At 34.2% G+C, this 19376-nt stretch overlaps 1 protein-coding gene across 1 annotated transcript; it reads right to left on the bottom strand.

The window, feature by feature from the left end:
- Positions 1 to 2764: 2764 nt before the first annotated feature.
- Positions 2765 to 14223, bottom strand: LOC143609598 (putative calcium-transporting ATPase 11, plasma membrane-type). The gene is made up of 6 exons (XM_077084307.1): positions 14028 to 14223; positions 6748 to 6802; positions 4559 to 6675; positions 3775 to 3946; positions 3419 to 3717; positions 2765 to 3141 (listed from the first exon to the last, which is right to left on the bottom strand). The coding sequence occupies exons 1-6, from the start codon at positions 14199 to 14201 to the stop codon at positions 2842 to 2844; spliced, it is 3117 nt and encodes a 1038-aa protein (XP_076940422.1). The 5' UTR covers positions 14202 to 14223; the 3' UTR covers positions 2765 to 2841.
- Between the last annotated feature and the right edge of the window lie 5153 nt (positions 14224 to 19376).

Here is a 19376-nt window from a genome sequence, read left to right as displayed (position 1 = left end):
TGTTTTCATTATCAATTCGTTTCCAGTTTATCAAAAAAAAGGCATAAAATTAGGGGGTTTTAATTATACTAAACATATTCATGTCCTTCAATGTATGACTAGATGCATTCAGTCTCTACAGTTTTGTTGTATTCATGATTATTATTATTATTATTATTATTATTATTATTATTATTATTATTATAGCTGAATTTTTTGTGTTAATTTATTAGGGTTTTGTTTGATTTAACCCTTTGTAAAAATAATAAGGAGTTAAGATCACAATGCTAAAAAAATTAAATAAGAATCCGGTTTTTAATCGCGGACTGATTAATTTTTGGGTAATTAAAGTCCAATCCGAATAATCCCTCCGACTAGCGAGTTCTACGACACTGGATGAATCTGAATACCTGAAATTGTTTTTATAACTTGTTCTTTTTTATGAGGAGCATTAAATGTTATCAGTGTACCATCAAAACTACCCGATGCATCGGTTCTCTTGAATTCTCCATCTTTGCCGTCCAACACGAGTGGAGTTTATGATCACACGTCTAAGGTTGCAGCTGCAATGGCGCAAAACGAGTCACGCAAACGGGATTTGAAAGAATCAGCAGGTTCTTATCGTCACGGGAAGATTCCTAGAGGGAATCTGCCTCATTCAAAGAATGTTCAAAAGACCGCAAGTGGTCTTCTTTGTCCACCTCAGCTTAGCGGAAGGTGAGTTCATATGCCATGATATTGTTATTATTTGGTAGAATCTTTAATCGTAATGTTATTTGCTGGATGTTTATTTTGTTACGGTGATGTTTGGATGTGATTATTTTGAACCAGACATTTTATGAAATGATAAGTTGAACCTTTTTGTGTGCCTTTTTATGGAGAATGATCTTTGTTTTATTGAACATTCATTATAGGAGCAATGTGGTTACGGAAGATATAAACAAGTTGTTCACGCGAAGAAACGTGTCTGAACCGCAGTCTAGCAGATCTCCAAGTGAAGCTTAGGTTATTTCCTTGTGACATAGTAAAACATACAAGGATTCATAAGATGTTGGTCAAAATGTTGTTAAGGATCTTAAGTAGACGGTTTGAATTTTACAATTTGGAGCGGCTATTTAGTGTCTGCATGTTGATCTTTGCTTTTTTACATTAAGATATAATTACTCCATTCGACCTTGTTGCAATTAGTGCTTTTCAGGAACTGAGCCGAGACCGAGCTGAAATTTGAGCTCAAGCTTGGTTTCGGTCTGGTTAAAAAGATTTGATTCAACACCATTTGGCTGGGTTAGATTGTTTGATTTGGCTTGTGCTCGAGCTATAAAATGTTGAAAGTTATGGTTGATTTAAGCGAGTCAAATACACGAGCCAACATTGGCTAGCTCGTTACATACTCAGTGGGCTCAGTTCAACTCGTTTACAAAACTTGACGATTTCAAGCGTTTCTCAAAATTTTCTTCTTTTTTCTTTTTTTGTTTTATCTGAGCGAACTAGTCATAAATAATTGCCATACATTACTCCATAAGAAGTCTATCTTTGGCCTAGGATGGTTTATTTTGTGTATAATGCATTCATAACATGTGATGATATTGCATGTATGATGTACAATTGTACATTATAACTACTTTTATGAATGGACTCACATGGTTTGATAGTTTGGTCATACAGCTTTATGGGCCTAATTTTTTAAAATAGAATTTGTCTAAAGCTATTTAAAATAAAATAAATACTTAAAAAATCATTACAATTAGTTATTAAATAGTGTGAAATTTAGTAATTAGATAACATATTACATCAAAGCAGAATATTTGTTTAACTGTATAATTATAAACTTTAGTGCTAAACTTCAATTAGTTTTAAAATGAACGGTGTCTACTAAACCAAATCCCAGTTTTTAATTTATATTTTGATATTTGTATCCGTTTTAGATGTATATATAATCACTAGTTTTTATCCCTCGTATTACGGGGATTGTTTTATATTGTTTATTCTAACATTTATTTATTTTTTGAATTTATATTTTTTTATTGTATGAAAGCTAACAATGTACTTATGATTTGATGATAAATTGTTTCACAAATAAATGAGATGTTATAATCCAGTTTAAAAGCTATATGGTTTTGATGAGACCCAAGACCCGTTTCCATTTTTACTATAAAATTGGTGTTTTTAATTATAAATAATATTTATGAAAGTTAATAATATACTTATGGTTTGATGAGACCAAAGACCCGTTTATTTATTTTTTTTACTATAAAATTGGTTTTTAATTTAAATTATATATATATCTTTTTAAAATAAATAAGATATTAATTTTTAGTATATCCTATTTTATAGGATTTTACATCAATAATTTGATGAGAATAATTTTTAATTTAATGAGATGTTATAACCCGTTTAAGGAATATATAGGTTTGGTAAGACTCATACCCATGAATTCGAGTTAAACGCATGAGAAGACTCCATTTAAAAATCAAGCAAATCTGGTGACTCCAAAAATAGGGGAGCGACCACAACGCGACACGTAGGATTTTTATGTTTCCGTTTATATATATTATAGATAGATAACAATTTTGAATTCGAAAATGTCATTTTTTTTTTTACTATTTGGATCATAACATGTTACACGGATTTTAAAGCTTAAAGTAATAAACACTAAACAATGGAACTAAGAAACTTGTAACTTTCATAAATCCAGAAAAAAAATGTCATTGAAAATACCATAAATGATGAGCAACAAATCAAAGTTCCGTTCTGCAACGCAAAAATTGAAAAAATAATCCCAAATCTTCTATTCTACTCTCCAACATGTGGGTTTTAAAAAATTTGAAACCAAACTCACAAAGAATAAATAAAATGAAATCCTTAAGCCAATTCCGGACCCCTGGGAAGTGGTTCATAGCCGTCATGGGACGGTGTGGAAGACTCAACGGGGATGTATTTCAGGACGACTCCAACCGGCATGCTCACGGCTCCCATCAAAATACTAGCCAACCACATGTTCCCACTTAGCGGAATCGTTGATGCAAAGGTGCCTAGCAGTTCAACTATGATGATTTGGAATGTCACGGTACACACCATCACTATCATGAACACCCAACTGTCAAACATTCCTTTTATCACGTTTATTTTCTCCATGTCACGACTGTTTATTTCATTAAATACCTGGAAAAAAAACACATAAAAAGAAAATGGCTAGACAAACTATCATCTATAAAGACATGGAAACATAGAAATGATTTATTATAGTGTAAGATAAGTTAAATTCTACTGAAAAGAAATTAAAAAAGTTTGATCCTTTTTCATCAAAATAACTTGAAATCTAAAATTCCCCTCTAGTTCAACTTGTAGCACATTTTGTTCCAAAACACCTCATTATACAACATACGAAAACTCAAAAACCACCCATATAAACTTCAAAGTTTCCGAAATATCATGTTACCTGGCAGAACACGAAGGTGTTAAAGATCATAGTGTTAAGAACCGCGGTAGAATCTGGACCATTGAGATTAAGAAGCTTTTTCCCATTAAACTGAAGGATACCCAAAACAATAAGTTGATAAATGCTCTGACCAATAATATTCCGCCACATCACCTTTGTAATAAAATTAACATCGCGCCCAATTGGCGGCCTTTTCATTAACCCATCATGAGGTGGCTCTGTTGCTAAAGCTAAAGCACCAAGTGTGTCCATTATCATGTTAACCCAAAGCAATTGAACCGCAGTTAGTGGAGCAGACCCTGAAATATTGTGTCATCAATAAATAATAAATGTAAAGAAAAATATACTTAACGCACCTGATGTGCATGCAGAAACAAAATTGGTCATGAGTGCAACAACATTAACGGTTAACTGAAACTGCACAAACTTTTGGATGTTAATGTAGACCGAACGACCCCATCTAGCGACGACCACTATTGTCTTGAAATTGTCGTCCATAATTACCACGTCGGCATTTTCTTTTGCAACCTATAAACGATATAACAACATGAATTCAACAAGAAATTTGTAGGTTTGGTTTTCTATAAAAGAGTTTATTTCATTTATGGGTCAAACCTGTAAACATGCTTAGCTAATGTGTTTTGTTTTTTCTTTTTTTTTTTTTATGTTATATCAAAAAAAGGTGTTGACTGTTGAGTATGTTAAGCGAAAATTTTAAAGCTGAAAAAGAGGTTGACATCAACTTTTATAATTGAAGCATATGTTTTTATTTTATATATTCATACTTTTTGTTGTAAATTTGTACTTATCGAGTAATAACATGCAAAACAAAGGGGGCTAAATGAGTTGTGTTCGTGTAAACCCGTCAGTATTCATATCATCTTCTGGCTCACATGTCTAACGTGATTTTCGTGTTCGTGTGGAATTCGACCCGTTTTAACACCCCAAGATTCAATCATGGCCCCTATAATAGAAAACGATATGGGAGGCAAAACCCAAAGGGTGGGTTGGCCCAACCCTCTTACCACTTTTCTTTGCTTTCACTAAACTTTAGTTTAACCTTTTTTTTTTTACAATTAGTACTAATCTATTTTTATTATAAATACACAAAATTAAAAGTTGAAAACATAATATACAAACCTCTGTTCCGGCAATCCCCATAGCTAATCCAATATCCGCTTCATGCAAAGCCGGAGCATCATTAGTCCCATCACCCGTTACCGCCACAACTTCCTTCAACTCGTTCCTTAGAAACGTTACCAACTTATGTTTATCGAGCGGTAACGACCGCGCCATCACTTGCAGCCGAGGTATTATTTCTTTTAACTGCACGTCGCTTTTTTCCCTAAAAGCCAGCCCGTCAATAGCCAGCCCGTCCGCTGTCAAAATCCCGCATTCCTTCGCTATCGCCTTAGCCGTATTAATATTATCGCCCGTCACCATCCGAACCATTATCCCCGCGTCCAAACACGTCTTAACCGCCTCCTTAACCCCTGGTCTTACCGGGTCCTTAATTCCCACTACAGCAATTACTGTGTAGTTACTCTCGGGAATATCGTTACTGTTACTGTTACTTTTACTGTCGTCACTTGTGGAACCGGTTTCAATATCTTTAAAAGCCAAACATATTGTTCGAAGTGCTTCACACGCGAACCCGTTGATCACGTCTGTTATCGCCTTCCGTTGTTTATCCGATATTTGAACGACTTCACCGTCCTCGTTTATGACCTTGTCACACATGTTTAATATTATCTCGGACGCGCCTTTGCAAAACGCTCGCAACTTCCCGTTCGACAACGCGACTAAAACCGACATCTTCTTCTTAACCGAATTAAACGGCTCGACTTTCACGATCTTCACATTCTTGGCTTCTTGAGTGTAATTGTTTTGAAAAAGTAAACCGAACTCGAGCAATGCAGTTTCGGTTGGTGAACCGATAATGCTCGTTTTCCCCGTATCGTCCTTTACGATTTCCGAATTCGTGTTTAGAAACACGGATTGTAACAGCACGGTTAAAACCTTTTCGGAGATCGACGATTTGAGCTTTTCTTTGGTTTTAATATCCTTCGTGTCACCCGCGGCCCATAAGCGCGTCACGACCATATGATTCGTGGTTAACGTTCCGGTTTTGTCGGTACAAATACACGTAGCGGAACCCATTGTTTCACACGCGGAAAGATGGCGCACGAGCGCGCGGTCGTTCATCAACTTCTTCATCGCGAATGCCAAACTTAGCGTGACCGCCAACGGGAGCCCCTCGGGAACCGCGACCACGAGTATCGTAACCGCGATTGCGAAGTAATTCAAAAGCTCCAACCCATCATTCATCCGCCATTTCCCCATCTCGCCACGAATAAACTTCACTAGTATAAACCTAGAGGTCAACACGAAAAAAGTCAACACCGCGAACGCCAACCCGATTTTCCCAATAATCGTAGCGACCCCGTTTAGTTTCACTTGCAACGGGGTCTCGTCGTCCCCACCTTCGCTTAACATAACCATTAACCGACCCCACTCGGTTTTCATCCCGACGGATGTAACCAACATTTTACCCGACCCGTCTTGAACTTTAGTACCCGATAACAAAAACGGCTTCTTTTTATCAATATTAACGGGTTCACTCTCACCCGACAAACTCGATTCATCGATCGATAAACTATACCCGTCAATAAATACTCCATCCGCGGGTACTTGATCACCGATAGAGAGATGAACGATGTCCCCGACGACCAAATCATAAATCGACACCTTTTTTCTAGTCCCGTCACGCGTAACTTGAATAATAATGTTCTTTTTTTCTTTGTCCAAGTCTTTAAACTGTAACGATTGTTTATAATCGCTAACCGCGGTCACGACCACGACAAGCAGTATACACAATATTATTCCCAACCCGTCATACATCCCTTTCGGCCACCCCTCGGTCGCGATCCCGACACCAACCGAGATCACGGCACACATCATTAATATTATTAATGTCATGTCTTGTAACGCGTCCCATATAAACATCCATAACGGTCTTTGCGGCTTTTCAACAAACTGATTGTACCCGAATATTTGTTGTCTTTTCGGTATGTCACCCGAAAGGACACCGTTGCGTAGCGACACTTTGACTTTTCTAGCGAGTCCTTGAAGACCACCGTGGAAGTCGTACGTTTTGTTGTTGTGGGACCGGACTATGTACGCGAGGTCCTCGGGTTCAATGTCGTATCCCGCTTGGACCACTTCTTCAGAGAGCTTGCGTTCGGTTCTGTTAGCGGCTGGATGAACCGAATAACAATATTTAGACGGGAAACAATACATTTATACGAACTATAAAGTTTGGATCGTACCGTCAATGAATTGTAACGCGGCTTTTTGCACATACAACGCGATGCGGATCTTTTCCTGGTTTAAAGAAACATAGAGGAAATGAATGATGAATGAGTTTACATTATGGAAAAGTAATTGTGAACTGTATAAGTTTCTAAATCTAAATGCATATATTTCAAAGGATGGCTTGTTGAATGGGTTTGTTAAGCCATAAGTCAATGTACAAATGCTAGCTATTATGCTAAATAAAATCACCTTCAAAACATTAAAATCAGTGCATATACAAACATGAAACATCCATGAACATGTAAACTAATTATTTCAGATGAAACAGCTTTATAATTGTTTTATTATGGAGTTTCAGTTTAGTGGTGAAATGATCAACAGTTTTGTTGGTCATTATGGATTTTCAGTTTCAAGAGTTTAGCCATTTAATTTGCTAGTAAATTTATTGGGTTTCTAGAAACATAAAAGATTTTAGCTGAAGATTATTGTTTGAAGAAAAATACAGAATCAATTTAGTCATCATATAACATCCTAAATTTTATAATATTGAATAAAGAAAGTTACGTTTAGTGGTTTCGCGTTATTAATTAATTAATTAATATCGAGTTAAAAACGGATCATGGACTTAGATTAATTAAGGTGGACTAAGTGGTAATGGGCTTTAGGTCCATGGGGTTCAAGGGGTATAAATATCTTCTTAAACCAACCTAAAACCCTAAACCCTCATTTATATCCATCCAAATCTCTACACACTCAAAAACACACACCGCCATATTTCGGCCGAGAGAAAGAGAGGTGAGGTCCGAGCAAGCACACGCGATTCAAGATAGATACGAGATCTAGAGTTCCTAAACAAGCTAACCAAGATCGAACGAGCACAAAAGGTATGTTCTTGACCTTTAAAGTTTACGTTTTATTGAACGTTTAGCCTTGAAGCTTGAAACGGTGATAGATCGGGTATAAACGAAACGTAAAGTAGCGAACTTGATTCTAGGACGAACCTAGTAAACCCATAAACATGTACGGTTCGTTTAAGATAAACCGTAGATCTTGTATTGAACGTTCATGAAATTAAAGGTCCAAACTTTACGTGTTTTCGGGTCAAATCTTATCCAAAAACGACCATAGGAATGATCGCGGGTTAGTCAAATACCATACCCATGGATTTCTCAGTAAAACGATGATGATTTTGGGGGATTAAGATTGAACAGAGGCGCAGCTGGGCAACTTCGCCTGCAAGCTTAACTTCGCCTGCAAGCTAAGTTCGCCCAGCCATAACTTCGCCTGCAAGCTTAACTTCGCTTGCAAGCAAGTTCGCCTAACTGATAACTTCGCTTGTTGACAAGTTCGCCTATGATTAACTTCGCTGGACCCCAAGTTCGCTGATGTCTAACTTCGCCTGCAATTAACTTCGCCTGGTGATAAGTTCGTTTAATGTTAAGTTCGCTTAACACTAAGTTCGCTTAAAGTAAGTTCGCTTAATGTTAAGTTTGCTTGATGTTAAGTTCGCTTAACACTAAGTTCGCTTACAGTAAGTTCGCTTAATGTTAAGTTCGCTTATTGTTAAGTTCGCTTAATGATAAGTTCGCTGGAGTTAGCAAATTGGAAAATAAATTAAAAACCTAATGAAAAATGTGTTAAGACAGTTAATGGAAATAAAATTTTTCCAAGCTGACCTGGCAGCTCGACCCCAGCCAGGGGCTCTGCCCCTTGGACCCTGCTAGGGGCTGCCGCCCTTAGACCCCGCTGCCAGGGGCGCTGCCCCGGACCCCTGTTCGTTGTGGGTTATATAAAGATAGAAATACAACATGAGTAGTAGTAGTTAATTGATACGTGTAAATATTATACAGTTAGCCGTGCACAACTCAAGAAGGGAATAACGATTAACGGAGAGCATAACAGGATTCAGGTGAGTTTCTAGCCCTACTTCCTTGTTATGTTTTCAGGGCTGTGTGCATACTCGATGTGATAGTTAATACACTTATCTTAAGTGATAAGTGTATGCCTTGTATGATTTATGTATGATGATTGCTTGACGGTGCGTGAACGATCTTCGGATATTGCATGAACCGTCAGGTGGTAGTTAAGATATGATTGATAAGTATGATGAGAGATATGATGTATGTATGAATATATGATGTATGCATAATGTATGTATGTTATGATGATGGTACGTGAACGCTCTTCGGAGATTGCACGTATTGTCAAGGAAAGTATGTATGAACAGGTATGGTACAGTTACACGAAACAAAGGGACCAGACCCTAATAATATCTGTGATGTTAGGGACCAGACCCTTATAATATCTGTGATGTTAAGGACCAGAACCTTATAATATCTGTGATGTTAGGGACCAGACCCTTATAATATCTGTGAGGTTATAGGGCGAAAGGCTCTTTAAAACGTATGATTATGTATGTAAAGAAAGTATAAAGGTAAGAATGAAAGTATATGCACTTATGTGTGTGTGAAAGAAAGTTAAGAGGTTAAGTATGAAATGTAAGAAGGTACTGTATGATTATGTGATTAACTAGAACTCACTCAGCGTAGCTGACTTTTAGTATGCACGCAGGTGACTAGAATGAGGCAGGTAGCTTGAGGAGGACACATGGCAGAGTTGGATGAAGCTGGCATCTGAAGATTTTGCTATGATGTTTTATTTTAAAAGACTATGTTTTGTTTTTAAATGACTATGAATGCCCGATAAGACAAGAATTATGGTTATGGAATGTAATGGTTTGAATGTTTTTAATGTTCCGCGAATGTTTTAATTAACTCTGATATTTAAAACTGTGTTTATGAGTAAATCCAACACGAAAGTAGGGCTACCGGTAACAGGGCCTTACACATCATTAGTCATATAACGTTTTTAAACGGTCAACATTGACTAGCCTAAATGGCCCTTATACGTAGGGTGAGGGGCTGAAATAAAAAAATAATCAAACCGTCACCGAACCGAGTTAATCGATTACCAAGAGTCATGGTTAAGGTTATTTGATTAACCAATTAATTGGTCATGGTTATGGTTAAGGGTGTCCCAACATTAACCGAATAAAAAAAATAAGACATGCTTACGTCGATATGAATATATGTTTGTATGTATGGATTGGGTATATGTGTAAGTATTGTCACGAAAAACCTTGAAATGTATGAGTGTATATAGTTACATCCATTCACTTCCCATTTGATGTCATCGATTCTTTTTCCATGTTCATTTAGTTCAAATCAACCAACACCCAACCATAAATGAGCTTCATAATCGATTAACCGAAACCTAAGTTCGGTTATGGGTATGGTTATGGCAAAGGAAATCTCGTATTGGAAGCTAGCGATTATGATTTTGGTTAACGAGTAATAACCGAAAAGAACCGCAATTTGTACACACGGCTTAATAATAATCACCTCAATAATGATAATTAGTAACGTCATTGATGTGAGTATGGTCTATTATTTACATATTAACATAACACGTAGCCTTGTAAACAAGGATCAATGTCAAGCGCACACAGGCTCGGCTTAATCTCTTTGGAGGCTTAAAATGATGTCTAAAAACGAGGTCTTTTTGTAAAAATGTTAGCTTGCTTTCATTTCAAATAAATCTAGATGTTATTATTTTTTTTGCAAATACAGAAGTAATTTTTTGCAAATACAGAAGTAATGCAGTTTCTCACACTTTCCAGACCTAATTCAGTTTAAACACCGCTCAAATTACACACGCTAATCCAAATCCCAAGTTACAAATGTGTAGTTATTAATTTTGTTTTGGAAATTGGGGCCTTGGAAAGTGAGGACCTAAACCCTAGCTTCATTTCACTCTCCCTAGAGCCGGTCCTGTGCGGAAAGAAATTCCATAGTTGATCAATATCAATCGTGTACCTCTAGATAAACTTTTATAAACAAAACAAGACCACGAACACAAGGCAACTTTGGCGATGATAGGAAAACCTTAAATTGATGGGAGAATCCAAAACATTAAGGATAGGCATTCAGGTACGAGACTAAATACACAATTATAGAGTTTTTTGCGGGGTTGAGACAGATATGATATTAGGTACGAATCTAAGATCACTTATTTGTTTAGCTGCATCAATACTGTAATGTTGATGTGTAATAGTGTATTAGAAATGTAATAAATAGTATATTGAAGTTATAATAAATTAAAAGTCTAGTGAAATATTTTGCTATTTTGAGTTGGCTTTTGAGATGAATTTAGAATCGGGTTTCGAGTAATGAAAATCCACACAAGTAATTGTTAAATACACAGGATCATCGTAAATGTGTGTGCCATATACATGTGGGAAATCTAAGCGTGCTATGTGAGAAATAGGCTACGTGACTGTTGAAATATGATGATACCTTTTGTTCTTATAGCGTTTAAAATTATCTCAATATGTGAGTGAGTGAGTCTTTTTAAGACGGGATAAGATGCTAACTGTTCATATTAATTTTGACGCTCCAACCATGACTCATCCAAAAACACTATCAACGAGGCAACCCCCCACGGTGGGAAACCTCTATTAAGTTAGGTTTCGAACACGAGATCATAAGAATTCAATCCTTAGTCATCACCCTCATGCCATTAGACCAGACGCCTGACTAATTAGGTCTTATCAATAAAATCTTGTTTTACCTTCATGAAAATCAAGGTTGTTTGAAAATCTAGGAATCGCGAATCAAGCTGATCTAATTAAGCTACATAATGTAGGTTGTTTGAATAGTGGTCTAGGAATCGAGAATCGAATCGAACAAACATCACACATGAACAATGATTGAGGCAAACATAAAGTTTGTATACGAAATAGTCAATTAGTCAATTACACAAGATGTAAAGAAACTAACAGTGGATTTGCAGGAATTGAGATTGAAGCTTAGATGGCATTAATCGACTAATAGCAGGTTAACTAGAATGATTGTTTCAACTTTCACCCGTTTATTTTTTTTTACTAAAAAATTGTTTTTTAGTTATAAATAATATCTTTTTTTAAAAAAATAGGATATTAATTTTTAATATATATCTATTTTATAGGATTTTCATATCAGATATTTGATGAGATTAATTTTTAATTTAATGAGATGTTATAACTCGTTTAAAAGCTATCTGAGTTTGGTGAGACTCATACCCTTGAATGATGAGTTATTTTACCTCATCAAATGTAAAGATAATAAGTTATTTTACCTTTTTATTACAAAATACGAACTTAAAAAAAACTAGAGAATATAAACAAAGTTGAGTTGATGATGTTTTTTGGTATTAACTAATATTATTTTTATCAGCTTAAATATTCTCTTATTTTCTTACCTAACTTACATTAATTTGTCGAAACGTTTGATAAAATAGCAAAGATTGAACCGATCATCGGTTTGTAAGAGCATCCATAATATAAGGGCATGAAAATACCAAAAAACATGTCTAGTAAGCATTAATATCATAACACCACAATTTTTTAAACGCACAAAACCCACTCAATAAAGAGTAAAAAAAAACAATTAAAAATATTATCACATTATCACTATCTTTTACATTTATTTTTATATTATTTTTTTAATTCACTACTCAGCCCTTCACCCGGCTCCACCGCTTGCAAAAGACCCAACCTCCATCTTAATTTTTTTGTTCCTTATTTTTACCTAAGAATTAATATAAAAATAGGTCATAAAATTGATACCCACAATAGATAAAAATGGATAATAATTAATGACGTGTAAAAATAACAAGAAAAACTACCTAAAAAATTAGCTATTGTGGATTCACTAAGAACATCTACACCAACAAAGTCATATAAACCGCTATATCATCGTCACACGTCACATTTTAAACTTTTCTCAAAAACCCTATTTTCTTTCACAACGACAAGCCTTCACAAATTCCATTAAAAAATATTAAATGGGTATTGGTTTGTAGAGACAAGCTTGTCTTCATGGACGTTACTCCACAACAAGGAGGTTTATGTCATCCAAGTTTGTCCATTGCCACCTAGATTCAAACCTAGAGAACCGGAGTGTGTTGTGGTTGCTCTAAGGATGTTTCGGAATTGGTTTGATTTAATTAGTTCACTATCGAGATTAATTTTGAGTTCTTAAATTTCAGCATAATAATCAATAATTTGGACCATATTTTGTTTGATTTAGCGTTCATAAATCCCTAGATAATATAAAGGAATTAACGAAGCCATCACAACACAAAGACGTATTCAAAGCTAGTAGGCTACTTGATATAACCTATATTAATATCTAAAATTATAAAAAAAGAAAATAAGAATTAAGAGAATTAAGGACTTATTTCATAAGGGTCAGTTCACCGGGGTCCAGTTTACATATTACCATTATTATATTAATTTTTTTAACGGATCTTATATATTAAGCTCTTTGTTTCAATAAGCAATTCTATTAATTCTTGTTTCGAGGTTACATGTTTCTTGTAATTTAATCTCTGATATCTCTTTTGTATAAATTACAAATCAATTTTAAAAATATATGAGAGATCTTATATATTGTTAATTGATTCTTCGACCTATATATACTACTTGGATTCAAGTCATGTACTAATGTGTTTTTAGGACATACAGGCTTGGCTGTCGTGCTGTGCTCGTTTGCCACATAGTTATCAGACTAATAATCTAGTGCTACTTTTCAATTTCAAACATAGGAAAAGTCTTTAAACAATGAATATATGTACGCGTATAAATGGCAATGCATATATCATATATGTATACATGGACCTATCTATATAGTATATGGCGGGGGCCCTCGAAGGTAGCATTATTTCTTTGGCCTATACATCATCGAAAAAATTGAATGTTGGGTCAAGACTTAAGAGACATACAAGCACCGTAAATATAGAAAAAAAAAATCTAGGTGCTTCACTAAAAGTGTTATACATAAAACAACTCATGAGAACCAAAAACTAGTTTTTGTTTGTTTATTAACAACGAACACACACCTCCTAAAATCTGTTTCTAAAATCCACCTGTTGCAACTATGTGAGCCTTGAATTCACATAAATTTTGATGGTACGTACACCAAAATAAAGAAAAATTAGTTATGTAGATGAACACCGGACAAAATAACCGGTTTACTTTTTGTTTGGTCAATGTAGTTTTCGTATGTTTGATTTTAGAATTTTGTGATAACTGCAAAAGAGATACGTGTACACACATATAAAGTTATAAATTTAGATCTAATAATTTTCAATCTAGTTTTCTAAATCTGCAACTGATCATGCAAATGATAAAATCTAAAACAAACACATATATATTTCAACATATTAACACATAAAAGAAAAAAAATGATCGAACCTGGATCTTCCTACGTTTCTTCTCGGCTGCGGCGCGCTTGGCGAGATCCGCAACCATTCGAAAGCGTCGACGAGGGTTCTTTACGAGCCACACGGCTGACCGCCATTTCTTCAAGGCTTCTTCGGTCGGGTTCTTGGGTTCAACCTCAAAATTCTCCTTCAGATAACTTTCCATTCTCTATGTGAATCTAACCAACATGAGATCGATCATAGAATTGGTGATGATGTTTGTGAATAATTGGTTTCAAGGAAAACTTCAACCTTAGTATTCGCTACATGTAGAAGTGGTAGGCTTGTATGCTTCCTTGACCTTTTCTATCTTGTATTTCTTAAAATAGCACAACGTGTATAACTGTCCACTAAAGTTAAGTGTATAGATGGGTAAAAAAACCAAGATGGAAAACTGATTAACCGTTTCGACTTTAGGTTAGTACAAATGTTGTCATTTGAGGTAAGTTACTTTTTACCCATTTTTATTACATAGAAATGGGTTAACCCACCTAACACTCTCAATTTAATTTAAAAACAATTCTTAAATTATTGTGTGTGAGTGTAGAAGATTATAAGGCATTAAGGCCATTAACATTTTAACACATCTTGTCTCTAACGCCTCTTAATCTATGAAAGGAGTGGTGTTCCTTCGTTAACCTTTGCCAAGTCAGCTAAAATTAACGCTCTATACTTTAAGGTATACCGTATTGCCTAATTATGGTTAAACTAAGGGTTTTTATTCTACTTGACGCCGTGAGTTCGAATCATACTTATGTGCCATATTTTCAAGTTTAAGCCGCGATGAAGCACCAATAGGTGAATACCATGGATTAGACCTTATGATATCGAACCCACTTAAAAGATTTGTTTAGTTTCAACTGACGTATGCGTGTGGCACATTTGGACGTATGCGTGTGGCACATTTGTTTAGTTTCTAGTATCATCCTCAAACTCTGAGCAAACTATTATTTATCCTACCCAACCATTCAATTTAAAGCATATAAAATGACATTACACATGTCAAATATCATGCAACATAAATAACATTCTAAAGAGTAAATTGTCATTTTAGTCCTTATGATTTAGTAAATAATGCGAATTTACTTTAAAAAGTTTATTTTATGCATATGAATCCTTCACGTTTCTCAGTTCTTGCCAATTACATCCAAATCACTAACCCCGTTAAATTTTATTTTTAAGTTAGGGATAGACATGTCTTTTCACTATTTCTTTTTATAATACTTATTTCAATGAACTGCGGTTTTCGTTCTTATGGTTTGTCCAAATCTGCAGTTTTAATCCAATAGTTTTAAGTTTTTAATTTTCTTTTCTATGGTTTCATTCCACTAGCATTTAAACCCGAATTTATTAACCTCGTTAAGTCTTGTCGTTAACCCATTTAAGTATAGGGCACTATATATTTTCATTAAAAAAAACACTAACCAATACGACTCGTATAGGACTACACGGGGCGTATAAGGGGTGTGAGGTGTCCCTAGTAGGACCCAGAAAAAAACAAAACAAAAAAAGTTTGTCCAAATTGGTTAGGTTTATGACTTCCTAAAACCGAACCTAAATTTCAGTCAGAAACTGTCACTACAAGTACACATTCTTTTCAACAACCTTTTACATTTTCTTATGATTTGGACTTGGCTATACTCTTGGGTAAAACTATGACAAGCCAATATGTGTATCTTTGTCCAAATGTCCAGATCTTTCAACGTCTATAGTTTGTTGTGTTTCGTGTTCATCTTTATAGTTAGTCTAAGATCCATGTTTATACCCAACTTTAAACTTCTAGATCTTTGTTTTACACTTGATTTAGGTGATAGATCTTTCATTTTAAGTTCATTTACACATCAGATCCATAGATTATGTATATATGTGTACTGTGTACATGTTCCATATTTGTAAAAGTTAAACTCCCACTCATTTGTTTTAAAAAAAAATAGTTCAACCTTTTACATTTATGTAACCAAATCACCATCAAGTTTACTCTTTAACAACTTTTCTTATAAAAACAATGTTTGTACAAAGGGTATTGATCGGTGCATTTTAGGTATTCATTTGTACCTATTAGTTTTATATAAAATGCATCGATATAATTATAAAATGTTTAATGTATTAGTTTTAGTCATTTTTAATCATTGCGGGTTACAACGAACTAAAACGATCAAATTAAACTAACCAACTAATATAAATAAATGCTAATGATCAAGCATGTTTAAAGATATTTATGACAAAACTGGTACTTGAGAAATATTCATAATCTAATGTGATATCTAGTAATGATATTATATCATGAAAATTAAAATAAAACTAAAAAGTGTGTTTTGAATTCGCAGGTCACTCGTTTAACTTAGGGGCAGTTTGTTTACATCTGAATGGAACCATTCAGATGTAAACATCTGATTCATTTAAACTTCAAACTGTTTGGTTTCAAACAGAAAAACATCTTAATGGTTAAAATTATGTCTGAATTATTCAGACTTTGTGTTGTTGCTGAATGAGACAGATGCTCATTCATATCTGACTCATTGAGATCTGAATGAACCAAACAACCCCTTACATGGGCCATAACAGATTCACAATTATTTAATACACATGCATGTGGTGATGTGCATGAACATGTGGGCTTGAATGAATGTTGTTCATGGGCCAAAGAGAAAAAAGAAAGAGAGCCCATAAAGAAGAAACGAAAGAACAATGCATAACAAATAAGGAGTTTTGACGGCTATAGGAACAAACCACAGCAATCTCTTTCGCTGCATGAAACGCACGGAACAGAATACGACAGTTTTTGAGGCTCGCGAGAGGGTTTGCATACGCAGTTTATTGTTTACTCGTGTGCTCATTTACTCGTTGAACATTAGTTAATTAATTTTAAAGGACAATTTCATTGAATAGTAACTAAGTTTCAAAAGTGTTTCAATTAGGTCACTCAACTTTAAAAATTGTTTCAATTAAGTCACCTAACTTTCATATTTTATTAAATTAAAGATTTTAATATGTTTTTTTAACGTTTTTCTTTTTTATTTCACATAAGAAATCTTTTTATCTTTTTTTTATGTTGACGTTGAGTGGCGACGTGAGTTTTATTTTTTATTTTTGAATTTTAAATAATTAACATTTTTTAAATTTTTTTAAAATTAACTATATATATATTGCAAATTCCGACCCCCACATCATATCCTTCATTTCTTTCTTGACACAAAAAAAATCGGTGAGACTCGATATGAAGATTTAGTAACCCGATTTGAAAAAAATATGCATGAGTAACCTAATTAGAACACTTTTGGAAATTGATTACTATTCTATGTGATATTCCCTAATTTTATGAAGAATTTTATAGTTACAAATTTACTTTTTTCTTTATTATGATCGGCTAATCTCTCTGTAATAACCCTGGGTGTAGGGATTGTGTGAGTAACCTTTTAACTTTTATTGTTCTTGGATTAGGATTGAATTATGTCGGCATGTTTAGCCCTTTTGGATTCAATTGTTTGTTCAATTAATTTAATTAGTTTGGCCCTATTTAATTTACTGAAATCATCGTTTCTCAATTTTTTTTCATTGGGAATAGTTTGCTTATGGATTAGTTAATTAACTGAACTGAGTTGGAACAATTAACAAAATAATGTCTATGTGATTATGTTGGCATGTTTAGCCCTTTTGGATTCAATTGTTTGTTCAATTAATTTAATTAGTTTGGCCCTATTTAATTAACTGAAATCATCATTTCTCAGTTTAACTGGTTACTTGCTAAACCATAACTTGTGGTGATTGCGTTTCTTAGAACATATATGATATGGTTATGACTTATAAGTAGTTGTGAGTAGAAGATAAAGTAAAAATTACACGGGAAAGTTAAATTTAGGTTTATAGTATTCACACTATATAATTTTTTAATATTTTCTAAAAGTTGTTGTGGGTATAGTAGAGAGATACATTATAATGATAAATATATAAAAATGATTATTTAATTGAAAATAGAGATAAAAATGTAGTGATTTTTAGTGTAATGATATAGATGTGGAGGTAATGGCCCGAGAATGCTCTTAATGGTTTTCTAGCATTGTTTCATAATCAAACCAAATTTTTAAATATTTCTTGACATCGATTGTCCACGTAAATTAATATTATTATAAATAATCAAAAGAAAATGTATAGTGCTAACCACATGCTCCTCGTGAATGTGGTACTCTACTTATGCTAGCGGTGTAGTTTAATTAAATTTTTACATGATTAAAACGACGGTCATCGAGCATTGACATGTTTAAGACCTTTAGTATTTTCATAAAGTATGAGCATGTAGTTATAAAGAAAACCTTATGTTAAGAGTTTACTTTAAGCCATACTGCCATACTATTTACTTGATTTTTAAACAATTCTTTTGAATGGTGTTTTATTCAAGCTTTATAACTAGGGGTATTCATCAGATCGGATAACGGATTATTCGGGTTATTCGGTTCGGGTTATTCGAATTTGAAAATTTTTGGACCCTATCCGAAATCCTATCCGATCCGAATTAGGAATATTCCTATCCGATCCGAATTTATCCGAATTCAATTCAGATCGGATTCGGATATATCCGAATAATCCGAATAATCCGAAATAAACATAAAAAAATTTCCTATTTTTATGTTCCTAACATTTAATGGTTTAGAATCACAATAAACATATAAACCGGAAAATACGAATTACTTTTAACTCAAATTTTAAGTTTAAACTTCAAATAATAGTCTGATAAATTACCAAACCGGAAAATAGCACTAAAAAAATGTTTTTTATTCGGATTAAACGGATATCCGAATAATCCGAACAATCCGAATTTTTTAAATTTCCATATCCGAATCCGATCCGAATCCGAATTAGTTATTCGGATATTCGGATTGATCCGATCCGAATATCCGAATAAGAATTCGGATCGGTTTATTTGGGTTTCAATTTCGGTTCGAATTTCGGTTTTTTTCGGATTTCGGATTTCTTGAACACCCCTATTTATAACATGTATTGCTAGTAAAATGATGAAGTAAAGGGATGTAGTTGCTCACTACGAGCAAGAAAGAAGAATGAAACAAGAACAGTGGAGATCTTGACGCCCTAGCACCAACTTAACCTTCTTACACTTGGATCTTCACCACCACTTGTATTCTTGAGTTTGGAAACAAAGAAAGAAAGATAAATAGAACCCGAATTGGTATTAGTCAACATTTCTATGTTTCGATGCAACGGCAAGATTTTTTTATAACAAGTAGTTTTGTTGGTTGGTTAATTGGTCTTGGATAATTTATTATGGTCAATACTGAATTAACGACTTAAAGAATACTTTAATTTTAAAGAATACTTAAAGATTCAA

Source organism: Bidens hawaiensis, unplaced genomic scaffold, assembly GCF_021521415.1.
Source record: "Bidens hawaiensis isolate Kalapana, Puna unplaced genomic scaffold, B.hawaiensis_p1.1 tig00005946_1, whole genome shotgun sequence".
Taxonomy (NCBI): domain Eukaryota; kingdom Viridiplantae; phylum Streptophyta; class Magnoliopsida; order Asterales; family Asteraceae; genus Bidens; species Bidens hawaiensis.
This window is presented reverse-complemented; position numbering and strand designations above follow the sequence as displayed.